Raw genomic sequence first — 25,712 nt, forward strand, 5'->3', positions numbered from 1 at the left:
ATGTCATCTGTACATTTCATAGGAATCTGGAATGTCAAAGCATATAGAATGTTACACTGAGGCTGTAATTATTGGGGACTTGTCTCTGGGAGATCAAACTCGAGAGGGACCCAAGGATAAGCCAATGGTCCATGAGTCTGACATCCATGTTCAGGGTTGTCTTTGTTGCCCAAATTTGAGAAACTAGAAATTGGAGAATTTATAATTGGTCAATATGGGAACAGAGTAGAAGAATTTTATTTTCCAATTTGTCTAATTTGGCTATATTAGCCAGACTATCACAGTTTAGTGAACAAATCTTCCATTGTTTTGTAGCGTAGGCTGTCAGTAGGCAGATCCATGAATGTAATGCATTCATTGAGCAATTATACAAGCAGGAAATGCAGACACTGACTGCTTCAGCCATGATTAAGCATTTCGTGTGTATGGCATGTCATCAGACATTAAGGGGTTAACTTGTGTTTTCTTATTAAAAAAAAGAAAACGAAAAAAAAAAAACCTTTAATAAAGTATAGTATTAGGAATAATTTCCCTTTTACATATTTTGATCCAGTCCAGTAACAAATGATGATAAATATAGGTGCTATAAGAAGAATTTTTTAAAGATACACTTCAGTCACCAAAACCACTTCATATGAACAAAGTGGTTATAGTGCACAGAGCATTCCTTTAACAGAAAACACACAAGAACAACAGACATTAGCTTGTTGATGCACCCAAAGTAAGCAAAGCTGAAAAGTCATTTGGCGAAACTCTGAAGATGCAATAAAACAATCAGCAAATGGATATAATTGGGTCTGTGGTTTGTAAACACATTTCTACTGGTTTAGAATTTGGAGAAAGTTTAGAGATCAAACAGCGTGTCAGACTAGAACGTTAAATCAGACTTTTTAAATTAGCAGCCAACTGTTAAAATGTGTAAAAAATCCTCATGGAATGATATCAGCCATAAAACGTAGCCTTTATTAGAATAGATGTATGCAACCAACACAAGCTATTGCCCAGTACGTTGGTGTCATTTATAATGTATTGACACTGATTGAATTGAAAGGAATGCTTTCATTTTAATTATTTGCGTCTGTTTCTATTTGATACGTGTTGTATAGTACATATTAATTGGATATTAAAAAGAAAATTCGGAACTGTGAGGGTATAATTATAAATTAATTATAAAAATAAAATTGTATTGAAGGAGTTTGATTAATATCCTAACTGCTGATGTAACCCTGCAGATAGGATTTACAAAGCACAATGTAAACAGGTGATACATACTATTGATTGAATGGGAAATATTACCAAGGTGAGGTCAGGGCAGTCTATGAAATTTAACATCTGTGCTAACTGAACCCCCCTAGGCAATTTTTAGGCTTCTTTATTGCAGTGTCTTTGACCTGTTACAGACCAAAAATTCTCCCACATAACAGAAGTGTGAATCATTTGCGATTACAGTGACACACACGTGCGTGTTTAAAACCATAGATATTTCTCTCCCTTCAGAATGATTTGTGGTTTATGAGATGCATTATCTTACATTTGTACTAATTGTTGGCTATGTGAGCCAGAGCAGAATGCTATAGACTATATCCATTGATTACAAGGGGAATGATACTTCTTGAAGGAGTATATTAAATTACACACTGGGTCTTACTCATCCCCCTTGACTCATGGCCAAAGGACTCTTAGAGTTATCTCTCAAATCAGAACAATATGACTAATGCGGAATCACATCAGGAATGTAAGGCATTAACCCTTTGTCAGCACAACATTTAACAAATACAGATCTGTCAGTAGCTAGATATAGAAGAATATATATCACAGCAAAGCAAGTGCTGTTTTGAGTGCAAAGTGATACATTTGTTAGAGGCATTCTATTGGTTTCCATGGGGATTGCTCCAAAATAACAATGATTTTGGCTTCATTGCACCACAGGGCTAAGCTTAGGGAACAGAGCATCTGGCTCTCACTGAGCAGTAGTAGAGGCAAGGAACGGCACCCAATGGACCCGAGGTAAGAATTCAATGCACTCTAAAATGGTTTGACTCCTTACAATGTGGAGCTTGCGATAGTATTCTAACTGGACACATCATCACCATAGTGGTTATGGTACTCAGAGTCTTAAGTGAATATATTCTTCTAGAACTGATGGCAAATCATTTTTCAGCCAATAAACAATGATTTTCGGTGTTTTGGGTACAAACGAATGCCCCTTTTTGTTTTTATTTACAAACACCTGAAATTGGCAAGCACAATTAACCCTCTATTAACCCCTTAAGGACAGAGCTTCAGAAGCTTGACTTACGCTTAATGACACAAGCAATTTTTGCATTTTCTTGCTGTTTGCGTTCAACTGCAATTTGCATCTCTCTCATTTATTGCACCGACACATATTATATACTGTTTTTTAAAGGACAGAAAGGGCTTTAATTTGATATAACATATAAATATATAAATGCTTACTTATTATAAAAAAAAATACAGAAAAATGCAAAAAAAATGAAAAATATTGTTTTTTTTTACAGTTTTTGCAATCATAATGTGTGCATAATTAGTGCAGGTTAAGGAAAGTAATTAAAAATAAATTCATTTATTTGTTCTGATTTACAGAATATATAATGTGTCTGGGATTTTAAGTTTTTTTTGGTAGTTACAGGTCACAAAGCACAAGGAGTAAAATAAAATTTTAATATGGAGCGATTTTAGAATTTGGTATGTTTGTCTTGTAAGCCTAATAGCCATAAAATAAAACAAAATTGCCACACAAAAGTATATATTTATATAAAGTAGACATCACAGGCTATTTACCTAAGGTTGTTTTGACACTTTCTACGTAGCCATTTTACCGCCAACCTCTGCTAAATATTGGAGTAAAATTGTGTTTTTTGGGGGTTTTCGCACACAAACGTATAACAAAGAACTTCTCATGTGTATTTTGTAAAGTTGTTGTGTGCTATTCCTGTACAAAGTTTTATTATGTGTTCAGTTACTTCTGCTGAGTACAACGGTACCCCCATTGTATGTCTTTGGCACTATTTTGTGAAGCTACAGTGCCATATAGGAGACCTGTCCTTTTCAGTATTCACAGTAGAATTTTGAGAGACGGATATAATGAGCCTATGCTTCCATTTGGGGTATTATAACAGTTTGACTGTTCAAAAACCCCCACAAAGGCCTACCATTTGTAAAAGTAGACACTCCAGGGTATCTCATAAGGTGCATATTGTGCCTTAACATGCCCCCATTTTTTTACCATTACATGCCAAAGTATGTGGTAAAAAATAATTGTGTGCATTTTTTACATACGGATTGCATTTTTGCTGGGCATTTTGTATATTTCATATGTGCCACTAAGTTCAAACCCCCCAAATTATGCTCAGCTAAGTCTTCTGAGTAAAAGGACACCCCCATTGTATGTCTATGGCACTATTTCGTGAAGCTACAGTGCCATACAGGAGACCTGTCCTTTTCAGTATTCACAGTTGAATTTTGAGAGACGGATTTAATGAGCCTATGCTTCCATTTGGGGTATTATAACAGTTTGACTGTTCAAAAAAAAACCCACAAAGGCCTACCATTTGTAAAAGACACTCCAGGGTATATCATAAGGTGCATATTGTGCCTTAGCATGCCCCCATTTATTCACCAATATATGCCAAAGTATGTGGTAAAAAATAATTTTGTGCATTTTTTGACATACGGATTGCATTTTTGCTGGGCATTTTGTATATTTCATATGTGCCACTAAGTTCAAAACCTTCAAATTATGCTCAGCTAAGTCTTCTGAGTAAAAAGACATCCCCAATGAATGTCTTTGGCACTATTTTGTGAAGCTACAGTGGCATATTGGAGACCAAGCCATATCAGTTTTTACAGAACTTTGAATTTTGACGCTGGACCTATGTGCAATTTCCAAGCATCTTCGTAAGTTTTAAATTCAAACTACCCCACAAAGGCCTACCATTTCTTAAAGTAGACACCCCAGGGTATTTCAAAAGGCATATTTTGAACCTTAGCGTGGGATAATTTTTCCGCTAGCTTGTACCAGGTGTAGTGGTAATAAGCGTTTTTTCTGCCTTTTTGACACACAAAGTGAGTTTGCACAGTATATTTTGCAAACCTTATGTGTACCACCACTCTATAATACTTTATATGTTGCTCAGCTATGTCGGCTGAGTACAAAAATACCCCCGTATGTACCTTTGCCAGGTATATGTGGACATCGGAGGGGCACATTTGGGACACAGCCATTCCATTTTTTTTCAAACTTTACATTTTTTACGCTGTGCCCATGTCCCATTTTAGAGTATTTTTACCAGGCTATATAATCCAAATACTCCATAAAGCCATACCATTTCTTAAAGAAGACATCCCAGGGTATTTCAAAAGGCATATTTTGAAAATTAGTGTGGGATAATTTTTCCGCTAGCTTGTACCAGGTGTAGTGGTAATAAGCGTTTTTTCTGCCTTTTTGACACACAAAGTGAGTTTGCACAGTATATTTTGCAAACATTTTGTGTACCACCACTCTATAATACTTTATATGTTGCTCAGCTATGTCGGCTGAGTACAAAAATACCCCCGTATGTACCTTTGCCAGGTATATGTGGACATCGGAGGGGCACATTTGGGACACAGCCATTCCATTTTTTTCAAACTTTACATTTTTTACGCTGTGCCCATGTCCCATTTTAGAGTATTTTACCAGGCTATATAATCCAAATACCCCATAAAGCCATACCATTTCTTAAAGAAGACATCCCAGGGTATTTCAAAAGGCATATTTTGAACCTTAGCGTGGGATCATTTTTCCGCTAGCTTGTACCAGGTGTAGTGGTAATGAGCGTTATTAAATGTATTTTTTTACTTTTTAAAACTTTTTTTACTTTTTAAAACTATTTTTTAAACTTTTGTTTTGCTTATTCATTTTTTTAAAGTTTCCTAAACTTTCGTAAAACTTTTTTTTACAGATTTAACATTTTTCTAAGCTTTTTCTTTTACCGTTAACCCCTAACTAGCAGTAAGCAGCACTAACAGTAAATTCCCCATTTTCCCATAACTCCCACCCACCCCAGCTAGCAAAATATTTAATTATACAATATTTAAATTAGTTAATTAAATTAATTTAACCCCTGAGGGTTAACAAATAAATAAAAGTTAATCGTCAGGGGTTAAAAAAAAATTAGATCACAGTATAATACTGTGATCTGTATTTTGATCACTGTAGGCAGTGATAGACTGGCAGGCAAGGGGTTAATTTTTATTTGGACTGGGTAAAGGGTTTTTATTTTTTTATTTTTTACTTAAACGTTATTAAAACTTTTTTTTTACTTAATTTTTTAACTTTTTAAAGCTTATTTTTAAACTTTTTTTAACGTTAACCCCTAGTTAGCCTAACACTAAATCCCCCAATTCCCCACTAACTTCCACCCTCCCCAGCTAGCTAAATTTATAATTTTAAAATATTTAAATTAATTAATAAAATAAATTTAACCCCTGAGGGTTAAAAAAAAAGAATTAACCCTCAGGGGTTAAAAAAAAAAATCAGATCATATTAAAATGTAATCCCTGCCAATTGATCACTGTAGTCAGTGATCAATTGGCAGGGAAGGGGTTAATTTTTTATTAATATGGGTAAAGGGGGGGTGGGATTTTAATTTAACTTTTTTTTTTAACACCAGGGGGCAGGATCACTGCAGATCCGGCTCCCTGCACTTCACACTGAACCCGGAAGTGCAGGGAGGCGGAGGTGAGTATAGAGAGCACATGTGCCCGCTCTGGCATGCTGTCAGAGCGGGCACATGTACTCTGACAGCCCGATCCGGTGCTCCCGGTCTGCCTCTAATGCAGAGGCAGACCGGAGCACCATTAACCCCACGATCGCCGCGATTGCGGCGATCTGGGGTTAATTTTACCGCGTGACGGACGAGGTCCGTCACCCGTCGTTAAGGGCATCCCCAGGATGACGGACCTCGTCCGTCACCCGTCGTGAAGGGGTTAAAGACCCTATCCAGCATGAGACAGAACAAAAGAGAAAACAAATGTCAGGATATAGAGAGCTAATAAAGGCTGTCAACCTCCCTTCCAACTACGCAGACCTATATTACCAGTCTTATCCAATGATGTTGGATAGAGTCCTACAAATGTTCATCTTCTACCCAAGGAAATCAATTGCCAAAAACAAAACATAATTTTCTGAGTGCATGAGAGGCAAGTTATCAGTTTGTCCCCCTTCATTCTTCACATAGGAACGGTTAATGGAGTGAAGCTAATTTGTGGTTCTTGGGCCCCTGCCTAGCCCATGGGTTAATCCTGCTAAGTAGAACATAATAAATTAAAATGTTAAAAATACAGCCCACAGAAGAACCCATGCTATCAGTTAGTTGGTTGAATGAAGAATGTTAAGACCAGTTGACTGGCATACCCTAGGCTCAAGAACCCAATGGCTCATCTCATATAATGCCTTCATTCCATTGCAGCACAGAATCGAGGCTTCCAAACAGTTATTAACTCTACTGCACACAGGATGAAGAAGTGGTAAGGTAAGATACATATATTTGAGGTCAGACCCTCAATGTCATTACATGTTTATTCTATATTATGTTGAATTATATCCCTGTTGTTTACACTAGTACAAATACTGTAATGTACTGTATGTGTATTAATACTGGGATTATATTCATTGAAATTCAATAATTATCCTTTTGGTGGCAGAAATCAAAGCATTCACTGTATAGAAAGAGTTTAATAATCTGGTACATTGACTGTAACCTTCAGATTAGCAATTTTGGGGGTGCTTTTTGCGGTAACTGTACACATGTTTCTCTGGGTACTGTTGCTGAAACTGGCTAGTGGAAACTTGGGAAAATGTTTGAACGAACTGCAAATGGTAAATTTGCAGAGGGCGCTAACTTTTGGATGAAATTAATGGAGCTGGCTGGAATTTCAGAATTATGATTAAACTCTAAGCCGTGTATAAGTAGTGTAAATGTGCTGGTAAATAAAATGGATCTCTTTATTAGGCTGGTTACTTTCCAAAACAAATATGACAAAGCACACAATGTGACATTTTATACATATATTTCTTGTAAACAGCCACAAAAATATACACATCCAACTGCTTTGCTTTATAAAAAAAAAAAAACATAGAACTTTCCTTAGAATTACACTTTCTATTGTTCGTGGGGACATCCTATGTCCTGTCAAAGTGCATAGATAGCCCTAGGGTACTTTATTCTGACAACAGATGTTGAGAGCATGAGAAAAGGAGAAACTATATAGAGCTAAATAAAAAAAAACAAATTCCCGAGATTTAGGAGTAATACACCTTGACATATAACTGATAATTAGAGTGCAACACAAAAGCTAATTCTTATTTTTTTGGACCTTACTGACTATTTGAAACTAGTTATCCATAAGTTAAACACCAGAGATAGTGATTTTTTTTTGTGGAGGACCAATAGAAGGCAAATATGTATCCGAGTTCAATCTCCACCTGATTCCTATTTTTGCCCAGTATGACATGAGCTACGGCCTACTGCACAAAAGATGTTTAAGTAGTTTCTACTTCAGTACACCTGGCAAAGAAATCCATAATTGTGAAGATCGATTTTACCAATTAGATAAGCTTTTACAGTTTCTATGTGTCTCCAGAATAAACATTTATATACAGTAACAGCCTAGCTTTCCATGTGTATGTAATTAATATTAAATATGTTGATTGATAATTCTATAAACCATAACATTATATGGAATTAGACTAGATTAACATTGGCCATTGGTGGAAGGATGCCTTGGGGTTAGGGAGATGAATGTTTTAAGGACCACAAAGAGCAGAAGACAATAGAATGGGTGTCCAGAATTGTGGAGGTGGGAGGTCCTAGAGGGATATGTAAATACCATAAAAAAAAATTAGAGCATGGGTAAACTCAGTTGAACATGCAGCCAAGATTGCGGTAAGCCAAGTAAGGCATTTTGAAGATATGAGAAGTAGCTTTTCAAATTTGTTATAGATGGATGAAAGATCTGAAGCTCTTTTGTAATGATATAGAGAGTGAGAATATAATTAAATAGTTTGAGTTAATAAAGTTTTCTGGCAGGCAGCATCTTGTATTTCCAATGAGAGAAAGGTAGTTCACATCTAGTAGGTAGTGAGTAATGGCGAGTGTATAAAATGTTGTTGTGAATAACTTGATAACAATAGAGACACAGGAGTATGGGAGGTATTTTGAAAAATGTATATCATTCTAGAGAACAAGAATATCGTTTACAGAATGATGTTGCTCTCCAATGTATCTCTAGAGCGTACACAAATTTGGAAACAGAATTTGATGAAGGTATGAACTTGTTTCCTCTAAATATTAAGAGATTAAGATGTTGGGGGAAATCCAATTTAGCTTTTGGAATTCTACGATATGGAGTTTCTAAAAAAGTTCAGCAATCTTTCTATATTATATGATGCCCATTTTTAAATATTTGAGAAATTCTCTACCACAAACTTCCAATTATTTGTGTTCTATGAGAGTGATGTTTCTGGTATAAATTGTTTTAAATATGAAAATTTAGATACCACTCTATAACACTTGGGACTAAGTTTACTGCAATAAATCTCACATAATAAAGGTGGTATTTATAAAGAGCAATTCTGGGCCAACATTCTAAAAAGGGGAGCAATCAGCAGGACACTTCCTGTGATTTCCATGGTACCTGCTACACTCCTCATTTCCCACAATCTCCCACAATTATTTATGCTTACCCAAATGTCTATCACAGCTAAACAGCAGGCTAGACTTAAACACAAATAAGGAAACAAGAAAGGAAGAAATATCTTTTGTAAAAGGTATGTAATGCACAGAACATTGTGGAATCTGACATCTGTACGCCAGCTGCATCTATCGGCGGCTGTAGATAAAGACATGTGTTTAATGTTAATTCAGTATCTTATCTTGTACAGTGCTGATGTAGATTCAAAATTTGCAGCAGTGAGGATGACAGTTTTCACCAGATTTGGGTTAGTGTTTTTTTTAAGTATATTACTACTTGTACAATTCCTTAATGTAAACTGAAGAATACCATCTGGAGGAGCAAATTAAGTCGATTTGTAGAGGATATCCTCTCAAGACCATGGCTAGATTAACGATCAATAGATGTCTTGTTCTTTTTGTTTGTGCCATAAGAGAGTGTAATTATCTGCCACGTGGAGCTATGCAATCTACATATACCATAAAGCTCAGCCAATAGAGGACTGCCTGAGCCTCATGTCATCTGTCATTCATCAGAAGCTGTATGGCCACATATGGTCTAAGTGTATCTCCAGTGTGGGAGAAAATAACATAAACAATGTTTCTGCCACAAGTTCCAAGAAACTGATACTGACATGAACTGGATTATTGCTCTTAAAGCGGAACTGAGCCTTCTCATGATTTCTAATATGGTAATGGTTACTTTTCCCCTATATTCAACAAGTAGGTATTTGTGAGGTGTGAAAAAAAATAAATAAATGCAGTCATCGGCACCGCTTTGTTCTACAACTGGGTGCCTCCATCCTTCCCCCCTGTCAGTCATTGTTATAAGCTCTGTCTTTTACACTTGGCAAACCGCATAGAAAAAAAAAAAAAATAGGAAATGAAATCAAAATGCCTGAAGTATTTCTATTCCTCCTCATTTGCAGTGTGTGTGCCCGGGCTGTGCATGGACTGAGCTGGGTTGTGATGCAATTTGCTAAATATTTAGTATATATTAAAGGAGACAGGGCACCTCATGAAAAAGGTTAACACAAGTTTGCAATGTTCAAAGAGATGTTTTATTCAATGGTGTAATTCCAAAGAAGTGAAGGCTTCTCTTTTATGATGGATGTTGAAGCAAAATGGTATATATCTATAGCTATATCTATCTTTATTTTTGAACGTGTTATATGAGAATTACTTTTGATAACGCAATTATCCGCAGAGATAATGTATGAGGTGTTTGAATGTTATTATCCATACTTTAAACCTTTCATCTACATAGAAATTATGAGGAAAAACAAGAGGATGTATTCAGGCAACAGGGCAATAATCAAAACTATATAATGGCCATTGGAGCAACTAAATGACCTCCATTTGTCTAAATATACATAGGGATTAAGGAGAAAGCGCAGTTAACGTTTTTCTTTTCTTTGGTTTTTACTATATATTGGGGCTGATGTGTGTTGTAGTCATTGCTGCTTAAGCGCAGGACTTCTCTTTTTGTATTTGTATTTACTTTGTATCACACAGCCTGGTTACAATGCTGCTACCCATCCCATGTGTTCCCTATTAAGGGTTAATAAGTAAAGGGGTGTATATAAAAAATACCCCTTTCTGTCTCATTAGAGATATCTTTGCCAGAAGCTCAAGGAAGCAGGCTGAAGGGTCAGTGTTAGGACCCGCTTAGGGGGGTCTGCCTTGACGTTGGCAGGCGGGCATTCCCTCCAATGGCCATTGGAGCAACTAAATGACCTCCATTTGTCTAAATATACATAGGGATTAAGGAGAAAGCGCAGGTAACGTTTTTCTTTTCTTTGGTTTTTACTATATATTGGGGCTGATGTGTGTTGTAGTCCTTGCTGCTTAAGCGCAGGACTTCTCTTTTTGTGTGTATATATATATATATATATATATATATATATATGCATATCTATCTATCTATCTATCTATCTATCTATCTATCTATCTATCTATCTATCTATCTATCTATCTATCTATATATATATATATATCATGTTTTATGTTAGAATAAAACACTTAATCGATTAAATACTCATTCCTATCATCATAGCCCTAGAAACCTGTATCAGAATCTGGACAAGTAATCTATGCTGTAGTGCTTCTAATATCTGGCAGCTGTGTTTCTCAAACTGTGTGAACCCATTTAGTAAAATGTTGGTGCCCTTTTTCCTGAACTGTACCATTTGTAATAAACAAAATAATCTATTCGAAGTTGTTCGGAGAGATCTAGAAAAACAAGGCAAAGTGTGCCTACTTTGTATCATTCCACAGATCATTGTCATTGTTCTAAAAGACAGTGGACCACTATTCGATCATCACATATATTTGTTTGGGTCTCCTAGTCCCGAATTTATGGCATGCCACCAAAATTTGCACCCCTGGATCTCTTTCCTGAAGTGTGCCATTTGCAATAAACAAAATAATCTATTCTAAGTCTTTATGAGAGATCTAGACAAACAAGACATAGTGTGCATACTTTGTATCATTCCACAGACCATCGTCATTCTTGTAAAAGACAAAGGACCACCATTCGATCATCACATATATTTTTGGGGTCTCCTAGTCCTAGAATTTAGGGCATCCCATCAAAATCTGCAGAACTGAACACACAAACCTTTGTGAGGTCTATACAGTGAATGATACGGCAGAATCATCAAAGGCTTCAAAATTTTGTGTTCTTCAATGTTTCTTTCATATTACAGATAAAGCTAGAGGCAAAAACAAGAGCAGCTCTGAGATCTGTCACTTGTGCCGAGTAAAGAATATGACATGAAAGATGCCGAGGTCAGAACCCCTTCTGAATGATTAATACAGCTTTGCTTCCCCAGCTCTTTCAGTCACACACACAGTGTGAAAAGGACATTGATTTTGGTTTCCCCTTTGGCTTTAGGGTTGAGTAGAAACTGACACTCCTAGCGGTATCACCTGTCCTCTCAGCCAAAAGTGTTAAATAACCACGGATCCTTCTCTTATTGTGCCCATCCTATTGAGAGGCACTCAATACAATGTGGCCAAATACCATCATTATTTATACATTCCCTTTGCTTCTGGAATAAAACTTTGATGTTTAGTGTTCTACGGATGAGAAAAAAAAACGCACTAAATTAAACAAATAACTGCTGAAATTATAAAAAAAAATAATGGTTTCATTGCTATGTTATTGGAATAAAATGCATTATGTGACCATATTTTCAGATCTTATCCTACGTACACTCTAGAATTACGGTCCTATGTGTCTCAATGGAGGGAGACAGATTTGAGGATGAAGTAAAAATTGACTACTGACGATCAGTAAATTAACAGTTGGAGTACTAATTATAAAGCTGATTTACAAGGCCAAGTGCAATATTTAATATTCAGGAAAAATCTATTATTTTGGTTATTACCAAAATGAACTAGGATGTAACCAAGTTTGACTCAGCATTTAAGATGGAATCCTCCTTTGTCCATTGTGAGCCGTTTGTAGGAATAGGCTCATTATAATTTGAGTTCAGTTGTGGTATAACTAGTCTACTTATGTAAATAGATAAATCTCAGGACTTGGTGAGAGAGTCCCTAAATACAATGGAACCATGAGTATCACCAATCATCATCTGACTGAAGACCTAGACTTAAGCCAAATGGATGAAAGTTGTGGGTCACTAGACACAACCAAAATATATTAAATTAATAGCTGCCCCAAAAAGGTCCACATATTGGAAAGGTTTGCTGAGTTAATTAAAATTCTAGAACCAAATGACTATAATGGCCATAGGAAATAGCGCTGGACATTTAAAGTTTCTACAAGGTTATGATGTTTTTGTACTAGGTTCCTCCAACAAAATATTATCTCTGGGTTATTTAAACCATACTGGGAGCCCTGTAAATGTACCCCCTAATGAGGCTAAGCAGATGAGAAGTTCTTAGATGTAGTGGGTAAAATCAAGTTTTTTATAACCTTGAATTACAATTTACAGTACATGTAAAAATAGAAGACACAATCTTTCTATAATTGGTTCCTTTTGAGAGTAAATTTCAAAAGAAGAAAACAAACTGAAATGTATTCATTTAAATACTAATCTCCCAATAACCATGAAAAAAAAGCAATCACATTTTTTAGCTATACTGTCAAATGTCAGCTTGTCTTTTTTCATCTGGTTTTAGTCAAATCCCTGAAAGGCTATGTTAAAGTAATCTTGTCTCTGTTTAAAAGCATTATCTAAAAAGAGTAACGCTATGATATAATGCAAAAAGATCAAAATATGGAATTAAATAAATTGTCTGTTGATTATTGGTCAACATGCTGTAATTCACTTCAAGGATTTTGAGAACCTGCCAGTGAATCATGAATAACTTACAGCCCTAATGTTTCAGTTTGTAACATAGATGTTGCTTGTAATGTAGTAAATTGCCCAAAAATTAAAGGAACACTATAGTCATCAGAATAACTACAGCTTAATGTAGTTCTGGTGAGTATAATCAGTTTCTGCAGGCTCTTTGATGTAAACACTGTCTTTTCAGAGAAAAGATAGTGTTTATATTACAGCCTAGGGATGCCTCCAGTGGCCACTTCTCAGATGGCTCCTAGAAGTGCTCCCTGGGGCAGTGCTGTACAGTGTGCAGCACTACCATTCAGTATCCCTACCCTCCACATGCATCTTTTTCTATGAGGAGATGCTGCATTTGGTTCCGCCCCCGGTGTGCCTCCTTGGATGAGATAATCTGAATTGACAATCTCAGCCAATCCAATGCTTTCCTATAAGAAGGACAGGAGATGGAGAGCAAATTAAAGAGTAAACAATCTCAAAAAACAGTTATATTTAATATTAAGCATAGGCTTCAGAAAAAATAAATAAAAGAACCTACACATGTTATTCAACTTCAAGAAGTCTGTAATTTGTTGTAATTTTCATACCTCTACAGGAGACTCAATGTCCTTGCAGGCATAGCAAAACTCTGCCCCGCTTTACAAATGGTATCATTACCTACCAGGATAGTATGCCCTTTTTGTTCCACAAGGAATTATGCCTTTATAGGTTAGGATATTTAGAAAATGATGGCTTTCATCTAATTTGGTTTTCTATGGAGAAAGTCAGCCAAAATCACTCTCCCCAGTTCTAGCAAATGCAGATAGGCAGGGGATGCAAGGGGTAATTAGTTGCTGTCGGCCTATAACTTCTGACATATTGTAAATCCCTACGTGTGAATGTTTATAATCACCAGGGGAAATTAGCTAGGCTGTGTATTTTTATGCAAATCGAGAGCACACATACAGCAGGTGGCCAGAACAAGGGAGACTGCAGAGACTAAACTTAATCAAAATTTACTTTACTCATAGATCACTATTCCTCATATTATTACATTTACCAAGGCAAACAGGTGTTATATTCGGTGCAAAATGCCAAATAATCAGATACATTCTATAGGTTACCATGGTGATTGCTCCATATTTAGCAATTTGTAACAAAATAATAGTACTTCGTTTGCTTTGATAAATGTCCTCCGTGATTCCTTACTCTCAGCCCTGAGCCTGTCCTTAATTATATTCCTGACTTGTTCTATTCCCTTAACGATCGGTTCCTCTTTTTCCTGGCATGTTATCCATTCTTTTAGTTTTAATTGCAACTCTTGGTGTCATTTTACAGTGTCATAAAAGCTCTGCTTTTGTGCACAAATATATCCGTTTAATTTCACACTGAAAAGCAGCCACTTTAAATGGTCAATATTGTATAAAAGGAATGGTGCTGGGGGTCAAAGTAACCTCCCTTTCAAAATGCATTATATCATGTATTAAAACATATGCAGAAAATAATTGCCAAAAAACAAACTAAAAGGGTAGCTTCAAAGTTTCTACACACTGAATGTAGTCACTTTCTAGTCAACATCATTGTCATTTTGTAATCGTGTAATCTACACAGTAGAGACATGTTTACCAACGCCTACACTAAGGTTAGTTAATGAGCTACTAATATGGCAATAAAACAATTCTAAAAACAGAATGTGAAGAATATAGATCCTTACAGTAAATTTGGACATCTTGTTGTGGTGCCAAGTTGGCAGTGGGATCTTCAGGACCTGTTTCATACATCCCCAAAGCTTGGTCCTCTTCGTCCTTTTGAAGTTCTTGTAGCTGAATTCTTTTCTTACTAGCTAACCAGTTTGAGGGCAACGGAGTGTTGGACACAGAGTTTAGCAGCAAAATGCAGACAGCCAGAATAGCCCATAACTTCATCTTAGAAAGACTTCCAAGAAAGGGACCTTTGAAATTAAGAAGAAAATTAAATATATAAGCAATCATAATGTAGGCATTCATTTATACATTCAGCACTAGCGTGACTGGCAGCTGTGTTTCACGTTAAGAGAATTCGGCCAAAGCATTTTCTTTTCATTTTCTTTTTATTTTATAACCACTATTTTGCAGACTACTAACCTGTTAAATCCAGATTCACTATGTACATTCCAACATTTAGAATGCCACCTACCTTCCAATATAGTTTAAGCAAAGTCCTAATTTAGTAGATATGCTTTATCTAGAGGACAATATGATAATATGCTCACTGACCACCTTTTAAGGTAGATCCCAATTTAAGAACCTATTCTAGGGAGAATCCCAGATACAGGCACATAACCACATACTTAGTACTTTGGAATTACACGTTGGGATTAACTTGTAAAGAGGCATGCTTTGAGAATGTGCACACTATGAAACTGAAAGTATATGTCATTACATACAGTGAGTGATCTCTCTGTTAAAGCTTCAACCAGTCCACATTTACATCAAACAGACAGATTCAGACTGTTTTCTTCATGTTCACATTGCCCTGTGTAAATTTAACAGGTTGATAACATCATTGCAAGTACAAAGAAATAGACTTTAATTCCATTTCTTGGTAATGGTACCTGCTCACAGCTTAACTTGAAGGTGAGTTGAAATTAACGTGCTTTCACCTTAGATTAACTTGGCAAAGCAGAGCAGCTCTCACAAAGCTTTCAAAGTGTTTAAATGTCTGGTTTAAAATATCGGATTTAAAAAAACCAAAAAACAAACAAACGTGGGTCAGGTGAAAACATTAACCTGTACATTTGCCACATCTGATTTTTCTTGACTACAGATCACAGATGTAAAGGAAAGGGAAGGGGTATCAGATAGTTATGGAATGTATTAACATCCGCTCCAAAAGACAGATGTATGATCTCCCATATGTAAAAAGAGTTTCATGAAAAGTGAGCAGTGCATCTGGCTTTATGTGAACAGATCCATACCATGTCTATCCTTATTTGCGTTGTCTGACCACTGATGTGTCTCATTCCATCATATGTCTTTTGCTACAGTTCTTAGAACTTTTTGCTGTTTGTTTTCATTTGATTAATATATATAAAATGCAAATCTATGATATTGCTAAAGATATTAACTTTATCCATGAAAAATATTAGGAATATGTTGGCACAAAGTCCTGTACTTCAAAGAGAAATATCCAGGATCCGTTTAACTTGTTAACCCATCCATCATTGCATCTCATCTCCCCATTGCATATCATCTCCCGGTGGCAACCTCCCAGAACTAGCATGAACTAATTGTGCGCTATGAAAAATATATCTGACCCCATGCCAACGTTATCACAAAATAAGTAAGCCAAATTGAGAACCCTCAGTTTCTAGAGCACCCAAATACCATGGGGATACATTTTTCATCTGCCAAATATGTGCAGGCCCACAGGTAGGCTGTGCAGCCTGAGCTCATTTTTGGTCATTTCAGTACTGTAGACTAGAGCATATTCAGCTGAGAAAAAGTGATGGATCCTGAGAACTTATATACCTGGAAAAAGAAAGGCTATGAATCTCAATGCAGGGTGGGAGGTGAAAGACCATTTACAATTATTGCTTAAAAACATATCCACGTTTCATCCTCCCCTTCCTACAGTTTGACTGCATTATCAGCTGCACAGATGATTTTGAGCTTGCAAACAATGTCTGCCAGGAGAAAGTTGGAGGTCACCTACAAATAACTCCTAGAGGATGACATGTAAAGTTTTGTCCTGATCTGGTACTATCATTGTGTGACATCGTGTTTAGCTTTCAGTCTAGAAGGTAAAAGTGAGCCTATAAGATACTAATTCCTAATGCTATGTTATTATTCCTGGGTGCATGCGTGGTGATGATTTTAGACAAAAATAGTTTGAATTAAAACAAAATTAAGTCAGCAATTTGTGACCTTTACTTTGAATTCGTGAGAATTGCCACTTAACTGACTAACCCTTTATAGAGACCAGCAAAAACACAAAATGGCGCCTTAAAAAAATTATTATTACTAATTTAGAATCAAGATCTTTTGGTTTCTAGTTATTTCCTCAAATTAGCTTAGTCTGTTTAACACGTTACCAGCAAAACCTCAGACACAGGGTACAGGTCAGGATCCATTCACACACAGCCTACTGAATGACTAATTTCACACATTCTCCATACCTATCCTTCTATAAACACCCAGTTTATTCCCAAGGGGTTAATTAAACTCTCATTGGTAAAGTTGGTTGTGGAGTCAGAAAGGTTCACAGTCATTGCATGTCTACAAGAACCTAGTAAAAGCAAAGTTTACACTACGAAAATACTCTGTGTGGGAAGCACTCGAAATGTGTATGCAAAGCAGAAATAGAAATTTGTTTCTACTTAAATTAACTCTTTATGTTTAAAAACTAGACCACACACATACACAACAGGATTAGACCAGTTCTTAACACACAGAAAGTCAACAACCAGCGGTCTTCCAACCTCTGCGTCCACCCATGTATCTTGCAGCCATTAATGAAAGGCTAGGCAACCTTCGGCACTCCAGATGTTGTGGACTACCGCTACCATAATGCTTTGACAGCCATAAAGCTGGCAAATCATCTGGGGAGAAGTAGTCCACATCATCTGAAGTGGTTTAGAACGTTGATTACCCCTGAATTAGTGAGACATGTACTGAACAGCTTTACTTGGGCTTTGTAATTATAGATATAGAAGATACCTGAATTAAAAATAGAGCATATTGGTATTTTTATGACCATAAAAATTATTTAAAATTTGCTCATTGGTAATATTTGATTAAAATAAGCCAAACAAAGATCAGCTACAGTTGGACACACCTTATGAGGTACTTACATTTTTAGCAAAAAAACTGTTTTGCCAATTGAAAATGAACAGCAGTTTTATGATATAAGCAGGTACAATGTTATGTTTTTCCAGTTCCTGACTGTTTTTAATATTCTCAAATTTGTTTCTATTTATTTCAAGTCACCAAAGCACGCAGACATTAGATAGGGAAGATGCTTGTTTTTATAACTATGGAGCACGTTAGCATGATTCAAGCTCCCAGCCTGCGAGGGGCATGAAATATGAATGAATGCAGAAATAAGCACCCCCTGCACGTTTACCCCTTGAAATGGACAGTTAAATACTTGGTCTACCATTCATTCAGATTAGCTTTCCGCAGCACATTACGTTAGGACAGGGATGTCCAACAGGTAGCCCCTATTTGTTGTAGATCCGTAACTCCCATGATGCTTTGCAAGCCTTAACGATGGAACAGGGAGGACCAATTGACCCTGAATTTGGGAGTGTCTTGGCACATCTAGCATGCCCCATGTGCACATATATGGTATTTATTTGCATTTGTTAGAATACAGTGCTACTGAATATGTTCACGTTTTAAAAATAATAATGGCAGGTTGATGAGGTTATTATGAGCAATTATGGGAAAACAGAGCAGTTAGAAGGAGCACTCCATTGGTTTCTGTAGGGATTGATCTACTTTTACCCTTTAGCCTCAGAATTACTCTCTATACAGAACGTATTGTATTTCTAGGATCCAAAATTCAAAGCACAGAATAATGGACAGACAAGCCAAAGCTAGGAAATACTGTAGGTCAGGCGTAGGCAAGCTTTAGTATTCCAGATGTTGTGGACTATGTCTCCCATGATTCTTTGCCAGCAGTATGACCATAAGGGCATTATGGAAGATGTAGCCCACATCTGGAGTGACAAAATTTTCCAAAACCCTGACCTACACTATTTTGTGCATTAATGAAAAATGCAATTCTATTTTACTGAGAAAATCATCTTCCTTATTTAACATTGGTCAACCTTCACACGTTCAGTTTGCTACTCAATACCATGATATTTACAAACACAATAAAGCCAATCATTCTTGATTGGCCAACAATACCGAAAATATATAAAGTATATTTATATACCTTGAGAGTTGAGGCACAATCACCATATTTAGACTGGTATCCTGAATCTATACTACAGTTACATTTTAATATATCAATATTGCGGTGGATCACCAAGTGGGGTTGATATATCTGAATTTATTTCAACAGTTGCAAAGACACATGTTTACGATGGAAATTGACTGTGGAATTCTAAACTCAATGAGTGTAATGTTAGAAGACAAAATGTTAACACACCAGTCTAAATGCGGAACATTTGGTAGAATCATTTCCACGGTAATTTCTCAATTTTTGGACCCCTGGTCCAAAATTACTTATAACCCTCATATGAGTTATAAAAATCTGACTGCTGGTGCATAATAGTATTTCATACATAAAGTGCAGAGCTTTTTAATGATGAAGGACCAATCACATTGGTTTAAATCTCTATATGGATGGTTCTTTATCTTTTTTTTTTTTGCCAGGGACCCAAATTATAAATGGTGCATAACCTTTGTGACTATAGCTGCAAATATTGCTTCGTAACCCATTATTAAAATATAATTAGAATTAACATCAATATATCTTTTACAACACCAATTCATTTGTTTCTTTCCTATGTGAAAGGAATGTCCACTGCAGGGGGGGGAACAAATTCTCCTACAAGTGCCATTAATTGAGGCCAGTTGCCTGGGGCTTTAAGAACCATTGTGTTAAAGGAAATATTGCCAGAATCAGGGCTTCACCAACTTACTGTTACAAACACTAAATATTTATTGCCTTACATCTTCCAGACATTTCAGGTAATTCATGGCTGGATTCTGAACTATTTGAGGCATGTCAAATCCCAGTCTTTATGGAATGTAGAGACAACATGATCTTGGGATAAAATACGAAATAATGGCCAATAATATTTTAAATGTAACTAGAGACATTTTAAAAGATATTTAGACCAAACATTGAGTGTAACACCTCTGATTATACTGAACATGTGTGCTTATACGATACAGATATCTATTCTAGTGCTACACAGTTGGGGTTATTTTTCCATTAAATTAAGAAATGTGGACGATTCACAAGGGAATGGCAATTTAGGTGAAACCAGCAGAGTTGGAGAATTTTTCCAATTTGGCTAATGTGGCCTTAAAAGTTGAAGTTCCGTTGTCAATTGACAAAACTCCCGATTTACTGAATGACCCCACGTGTTTGAAACATAAGGTAAACATTTAGAAACATGTGTTAAACCTTGTGAACTTGACACAATGCCAACTCTTGCATGCAGCGGATTCAGACGGGCAGTGATAATCATGTAGAATACTGTCAATTCTTAGGAATTCATGAGAAACTAGTCTGCGTCCTGCAATCTTAATTCTCTTAGTTATCAGACACAGATCAATACTACTTGTTTTGCCAACAACTCCTTCAGTCTATTCCACTCCCCCATTCCAACCACACCACATTTAGCATAAGAAGGGTCTGGGTCTCCTCCTGATGTGAATTGATGCTAAATCAGTTTCTTCACTTGCTGAGAATCTAGGAAGTGAGACTTTATTTGTGGAACAAGTGATTGCTTATTCCTGACTCCACTCTCTGTTGAACCCATCAGTGGATGAAATGAAACACACATTGCCTCAATGTACAATAACCTCATTAGCTATAATGAATTGTTACCTGAACAGCTACATTCAATTCTCTTAGAAACTGATATTAGTTCTCAAGGCAGCCAGGGGTGATGTGTTCTCTTTCATTCTACATAGATCTAGACATGAAAGACTGCTCTGTTTTTCAGTTTAATTATGGAACCAAATAACATGTAGCAGTTTCCACATTTAAATTGTATAAGAAATTTAGAAAGTCAAGAAAATTAAAGGGGATCTGTTAACTAAATAGTCAGCAAGTTAAGAAATATAGGGGTGTACCCCCTTAATTGCTACAATTGTAGTAACATGGATTGCAAAATGTAGGCAACATTAGTGAAACTGTGCATGTAGCTAAACTGGAGATTTTTTTTTCTTCAAAATAGCACTTATTCTCTAAATTTTGGAATTTGATTTTCAATGCACTACAAATCGACATTCGTGAATAAATCCCAACAGACTACAATAACATTGTACAATTTAGCAAAGTTGGAATTATTATTATTATTTTTACAATCTCTCCTTTAGCTTACATGTTATAAGTTGATTTTTAACTTATCACAATTCAACGTTTAAAAAGATATCACACCCATGTCACAGTTTACCTTTATACTAGAGGACTGATTATTTTGTAATCTGATATTTATAATCTGTAGCAGACCAGTAATACTAAAACTTGCATATTATTGTGAGTGTATCCCTGACTTGTTACTACAACAAGCAAAGGATCCCTCTAAACTTGTCAGTAAGAATATATTGCATTTTTGTGCTAAAAAAAAAAAAAAAAACCTCCAAACTTTATGCAAAATAAAAGCAAAAGAATTGTAATCTTAATATATTAACTCTCAATACATTACACGTTAAGTCATTTGTAAAATTATTAAATAAACATCTAGGACGGGAACCAAACTTCAACAAGCTCTGTGTTTTAACTATTTCACTGACTCATAAAAAGCAAACTATTTATTTATTTCATAGTGTTTCTAAACACCTGCATTATAGGTGAGGTTTTGTGACATAATATCATATCCAAGCAATATGTTTAGAGATCACAGATACTTTTGGTTTTCTTTATAACCAAAAATGTGGAATAACAACCACCCTTGGGTGTAGGCTGGCCTACATAGTGTAAGTCCCCTTGTGAATTCCCCACAATTCTCTGTTAAGTGAATAAGCCCCATATACGTTCTAAACACATAACCGAGATACAACATATCGCTACAAAATAGTAAATAGGGTACTGTACCACAAATGATCTGCGATAGCTTTCTAGGAGAGTCTGGCAACGCTGGCAAAGCCCAGTTTCGGCACATAGTCTTTCTGAGAGGGGTCCTGAGAAAGGCACTAGACCACCCCTTAATCCTGGCGACCACCATGATGGAAGTTGTTGCAATCTGCAGAATGTGGCGCTGCAGAGGTCGCCTATAGCTATGTTACTGCTTACCAGGAATCCTCCTAATATGCAAAGAGTTATTAAGGTCCAGTACTCCCAGAGCTGATACACAGTTCCACAAAATGACCACTAGAGGTCGGAAAAGAACATCTCTCTGGAATTACCGTAATGAACATTTCATGAGAAATATGCCTGTGATCTACATGTATTATTTAATAACACGCGAGATTATAAATAGAGGATTGCAATGATAGTGTATTTGTTTGAAAACCCTGCACTGGGACAGAATTTAGTATCTTTAGGAAGCAGTTATATTCAGATTATGGCGATCCAGGAAAAATTTAATAAAAACCTACTTTTAAAATATTTTTTTGGGGTGTACAATGACAATTTGGCTGTGCTATGGTTCTATCAAAATACGTGTGATCAAAAAGGGCAAGACCCTGTTTTACAAACCATTGCTTTTATTTGTTTACTTAATATTCATGATTTAACCAGCAGCTATTCGTGGAAAAGCAATGGTTGCACAGGTGAATTAAATGGATCAGTTTGGAATTTTAAGAATTAAGACTCCAGTTTTTGCATATTACAACTCTCATCACTGCCATCGTGCTTTAACAAACTGGGCGTGAGGAACAATCTTCAAGGATTAAGCATGGAGTTCTCATAGACACTATTTGCAGGTGAACAGCTATGGCAATGGGAGTTGCACTCGAACAGATGTAGTGATGGGAGTTGCAGTTGTATAGCTGTAGCAGTGTCAAATGATTTTAAGGTTCAATATTGCAGGAAATTTGACTTGATTAGATAAAGGATGGTCTGCCTCCCCGACTAAACTATATGTACTTGTTATATATCTCGATTTGTAGATACAATTCTAGGTCCATAATGTGAATATGAAATCTACTGGTACGTTTAACTCTGCATTAAGCTGTTACATTATTAGAGTTGCTAACAATAAATCTACCCTACAATCTGCATGATTGAATATAGATTACACGGACAGGTCATTCCCATTAGATAATGGCTGCAACCTATATAATTGGATTGGCACCCCTACATTTTTATGAACGACCCCCGTCCCCCGATATTCAGTCTGTTATCAGAGACAACTGCAGAATATTGCCTGACCTTGGCTGTGCAGACCTTTAAGGCTGGTGATCGTCCCGAGAAATGCAAGCTCTTTCGCCAAGCTAAGCATCATGGGAGATGTAGTTCCCAAACATCTGCAGTGCCAAAGTTAGCATCCCTCGCACAGCAGGTATGCCAAGGTACATCTGGAATACCCTTAGCTGCCAATGACTTTCCATCGATTTAGAACAATTACACAATATAATCCTTTGAAGTATATGGCTCTCTTATTGCTGTCCTCTAAGAATACTTTACACATTTAATGCCAGATAACCTAAATGACAGCCTAAGGTGTCCAGAACTATGCAACATGTGTTCTAGTGTTCCAAGTGATAAAGACAACTGGACTCAGAAATTCCCTTGTACTTGTTCAAAAGTCATAACAATAAACATAACAAGCGGTTTATTTTACAGCTCTGCACAGAACACAGTTTGCTTTTCAGAAAAAAATGATCTTTTTATAATTTAGTCATTTTTTTTCCCAAGCTGCAGATGTTCCAGATTTAGAATTCTGGATTGAGTTTGTCTTCAAAGTAAACTCCACACTAACCACACTCAGCTGCTATTCTGTATCGTTCTATCTGCTTCTATGGATTGTACCTAGTAACAGAAGACACCCAGGTCCACACCATTACACCTACCGTCGGTCTGACCTCTTTAGACCCAAGATGGACATGAATCCGACCTCCAGATATTGTGTAACCTTCAGGATGTCCAGGAAGCAGGGAAATAGCTCTACAAGTGTTTTTTCTGAGGAAATAAGGTGACACAGCATAGGGTGTGCAGGTGGAGATGGGGTCCAAGAAGTCTGGTGGCTTACAGACTGAACCTGTAGGAGCTCCTGGTCACCAGTGGGAAGGAGCTAGCTTGGGTAAAGGGTATCAGCTGCTAAATTTCTCTTCTATCCAAGATCAGCCTAGGAAGCAGTTAGAGAAATTATGCACAATGTTGGTCTGGATGCTAAAATCCTCCTCAGGAATCTGAGAAACACACACCATCAACAACTGCGGGGAGTCAAATGAAGACATCAGGGCTCCTGTAACAGCAGCTGGCCCAGGGAGATCACACGGAGGAAAAAACAGCTGAGAAGTAAAAACAAGGCTTTGGGGGTGAGCTGAGATCACAAGGCTTGAAGGACTTGTTAGCTAGTGAAAAGCAAGACTTCCTCCTGAAACAGATCTGGACACATAGCAAGGTTAGATCCAAGTGGAATGTGGAGGGTAAGACAGATTACTTCTGCAATCCAAACTTGGGGAGAGCATCCAGCAACTTTGCAAAGTGAGAACAGACTATTTCCTAATCCTGCAGGGTCCTGGGCTGGAGACACTACTGCTAGCAGAGCCTGCTTTGCCAGTGCACACAGACAGGAGGACTGATGTGGAGCACTCCATGTGAAACCAGGAATAATTGCCAACTGGAGCAGCACAGGGGATGATTTTATAGGCTCTCTGGGTGTGACGTGTCTAGTGGTCCTCTCTGATTGGCTGACATGCAAAGAACACATCACGAACCCTTACCCTTCACTATGTCTGAAGATTCCAAATATCTGTTTGGTTAAGTCAGTCTCTATTCTAATATATTTTACACGCTGGATTCCACTGCATCTGTGACACTGTGCACTACATGGGGTTAACAGTATATTTACATGTTAAATATACTACTAATTTTAAAATAATAATAATAATAATAATATTAATAAATGATTATTATTATTATTATTATCATCATCATTATTAATATTATTATAGTAGTAGTATATTGGGTAAACCTGACAAATCTGAACACGTTTCATATTTTAGGTTTGCAATATATATAAATATAAAGATGACGAAGCTGTTGTGGATTATAACTCCTTTCACCATCAGTCAGCCAGCAGCACATTTGTTTGCATTCTAAAGGTTGGCTGTGCATGATGGGAATGGCGCCAGGAGCAGTGCCAGAGGCTGTGGAGCTAAGCCTGTGCATGTTAACAATTCAGGATGAACAGATGATTTAAATAGAGATTACTGCTGTTGGTTTATGATAGGGGGGCAGGGGGGGAGGAGGGAGGAATCTCTGTGACTCCAGATATATACAAACATCATTTCTTTGAGTGCACATGGAACTATGCAAATCACTGTGTTCAAACAGAGGAAAACGTGTTTTTGGTAAAGTGTACTGTGAATCAGGTACAGATTGCATGCAGACTGCAGACAAAATATATCTAAAAGCCCCTGATGCCCATTATTGAAATAAATATGAGTGTCCAAAAAGCTGGTTGCATATAAAATTGTGTATAAAGTTGTCCACAATGGTGTACTTATAGAGTCCCCATGGCAATGATAGGAACTTTTGTTCCAGATGTTTTTGAACTGCATTTAAAGTAATGCTCAGCCTTCAGTGCTCAGTCTAGCATCATGGGAAATGTAGTACAGAGACTAGTGGAGTGCCATTGTCAAGGGTATCTCCCCACTGCTAGAAACCCAGATGCACCTGCTTCCATTTCTGATTTCATTCCTCACAAATGTCTAGTGAGCTTACAATAAATTCTGGCCCTCCACAAATTTCTAGAACAAAAAAAATGAAACTGTCAGTAATATTATCCAAGAGTAAGGAAGGATACTTGTCTTTCAGAAGATGTTCTGCATCAGCTGAGGTCAATTCT

The 25,712-nt window shown here is 36.8% G+C and overlaps 1 protein-coding gene across 1 annotated transcript in view; it reads right to left on the reverse strand.

The window, feature by feature from the left end:
* Positions 1 to 24,375, reverse strand: part of GDNF (glial cell derived neurotrophic factor) — a 36,916-nt gene extending 12,541 nt beyond the window's left edge. The window contains exons 1-2 of the mRNA XM_063456859.1: positions 23,710 to 24,375; positions 14,742 to 14,978 (exon numbers count right to left, since the gene is read on the reverse strand). Coding sequence (XP_063312929.1) covers positions 14,742 to 14,952 — 211 coding nt within the window. The 5' untranslated portion in view covers positions 14,953 to 14,978; positions 23,710 to 24,375. The remainder of the gene's footprint in view (positions 1 to 14,741; positions 14,979 to 23,709) is intronic.
* Positions 24,376 to 25,712: the final 1,337 nt, after the last annotated feature.

Source organism: Pelobates fuscus, chromosome 5, assembly GCF_036172605.1.
Source record: "Pelobates fuscus isolate aPelFus1 chromosome 5, aPelFus1.pri, whole genome shotgun sequence".
NCBI lineage: Eukaryota > Metazoa > Chordata > Amphibia > Anura > Pelobatidae > Pelobates > Pelobates fuscus.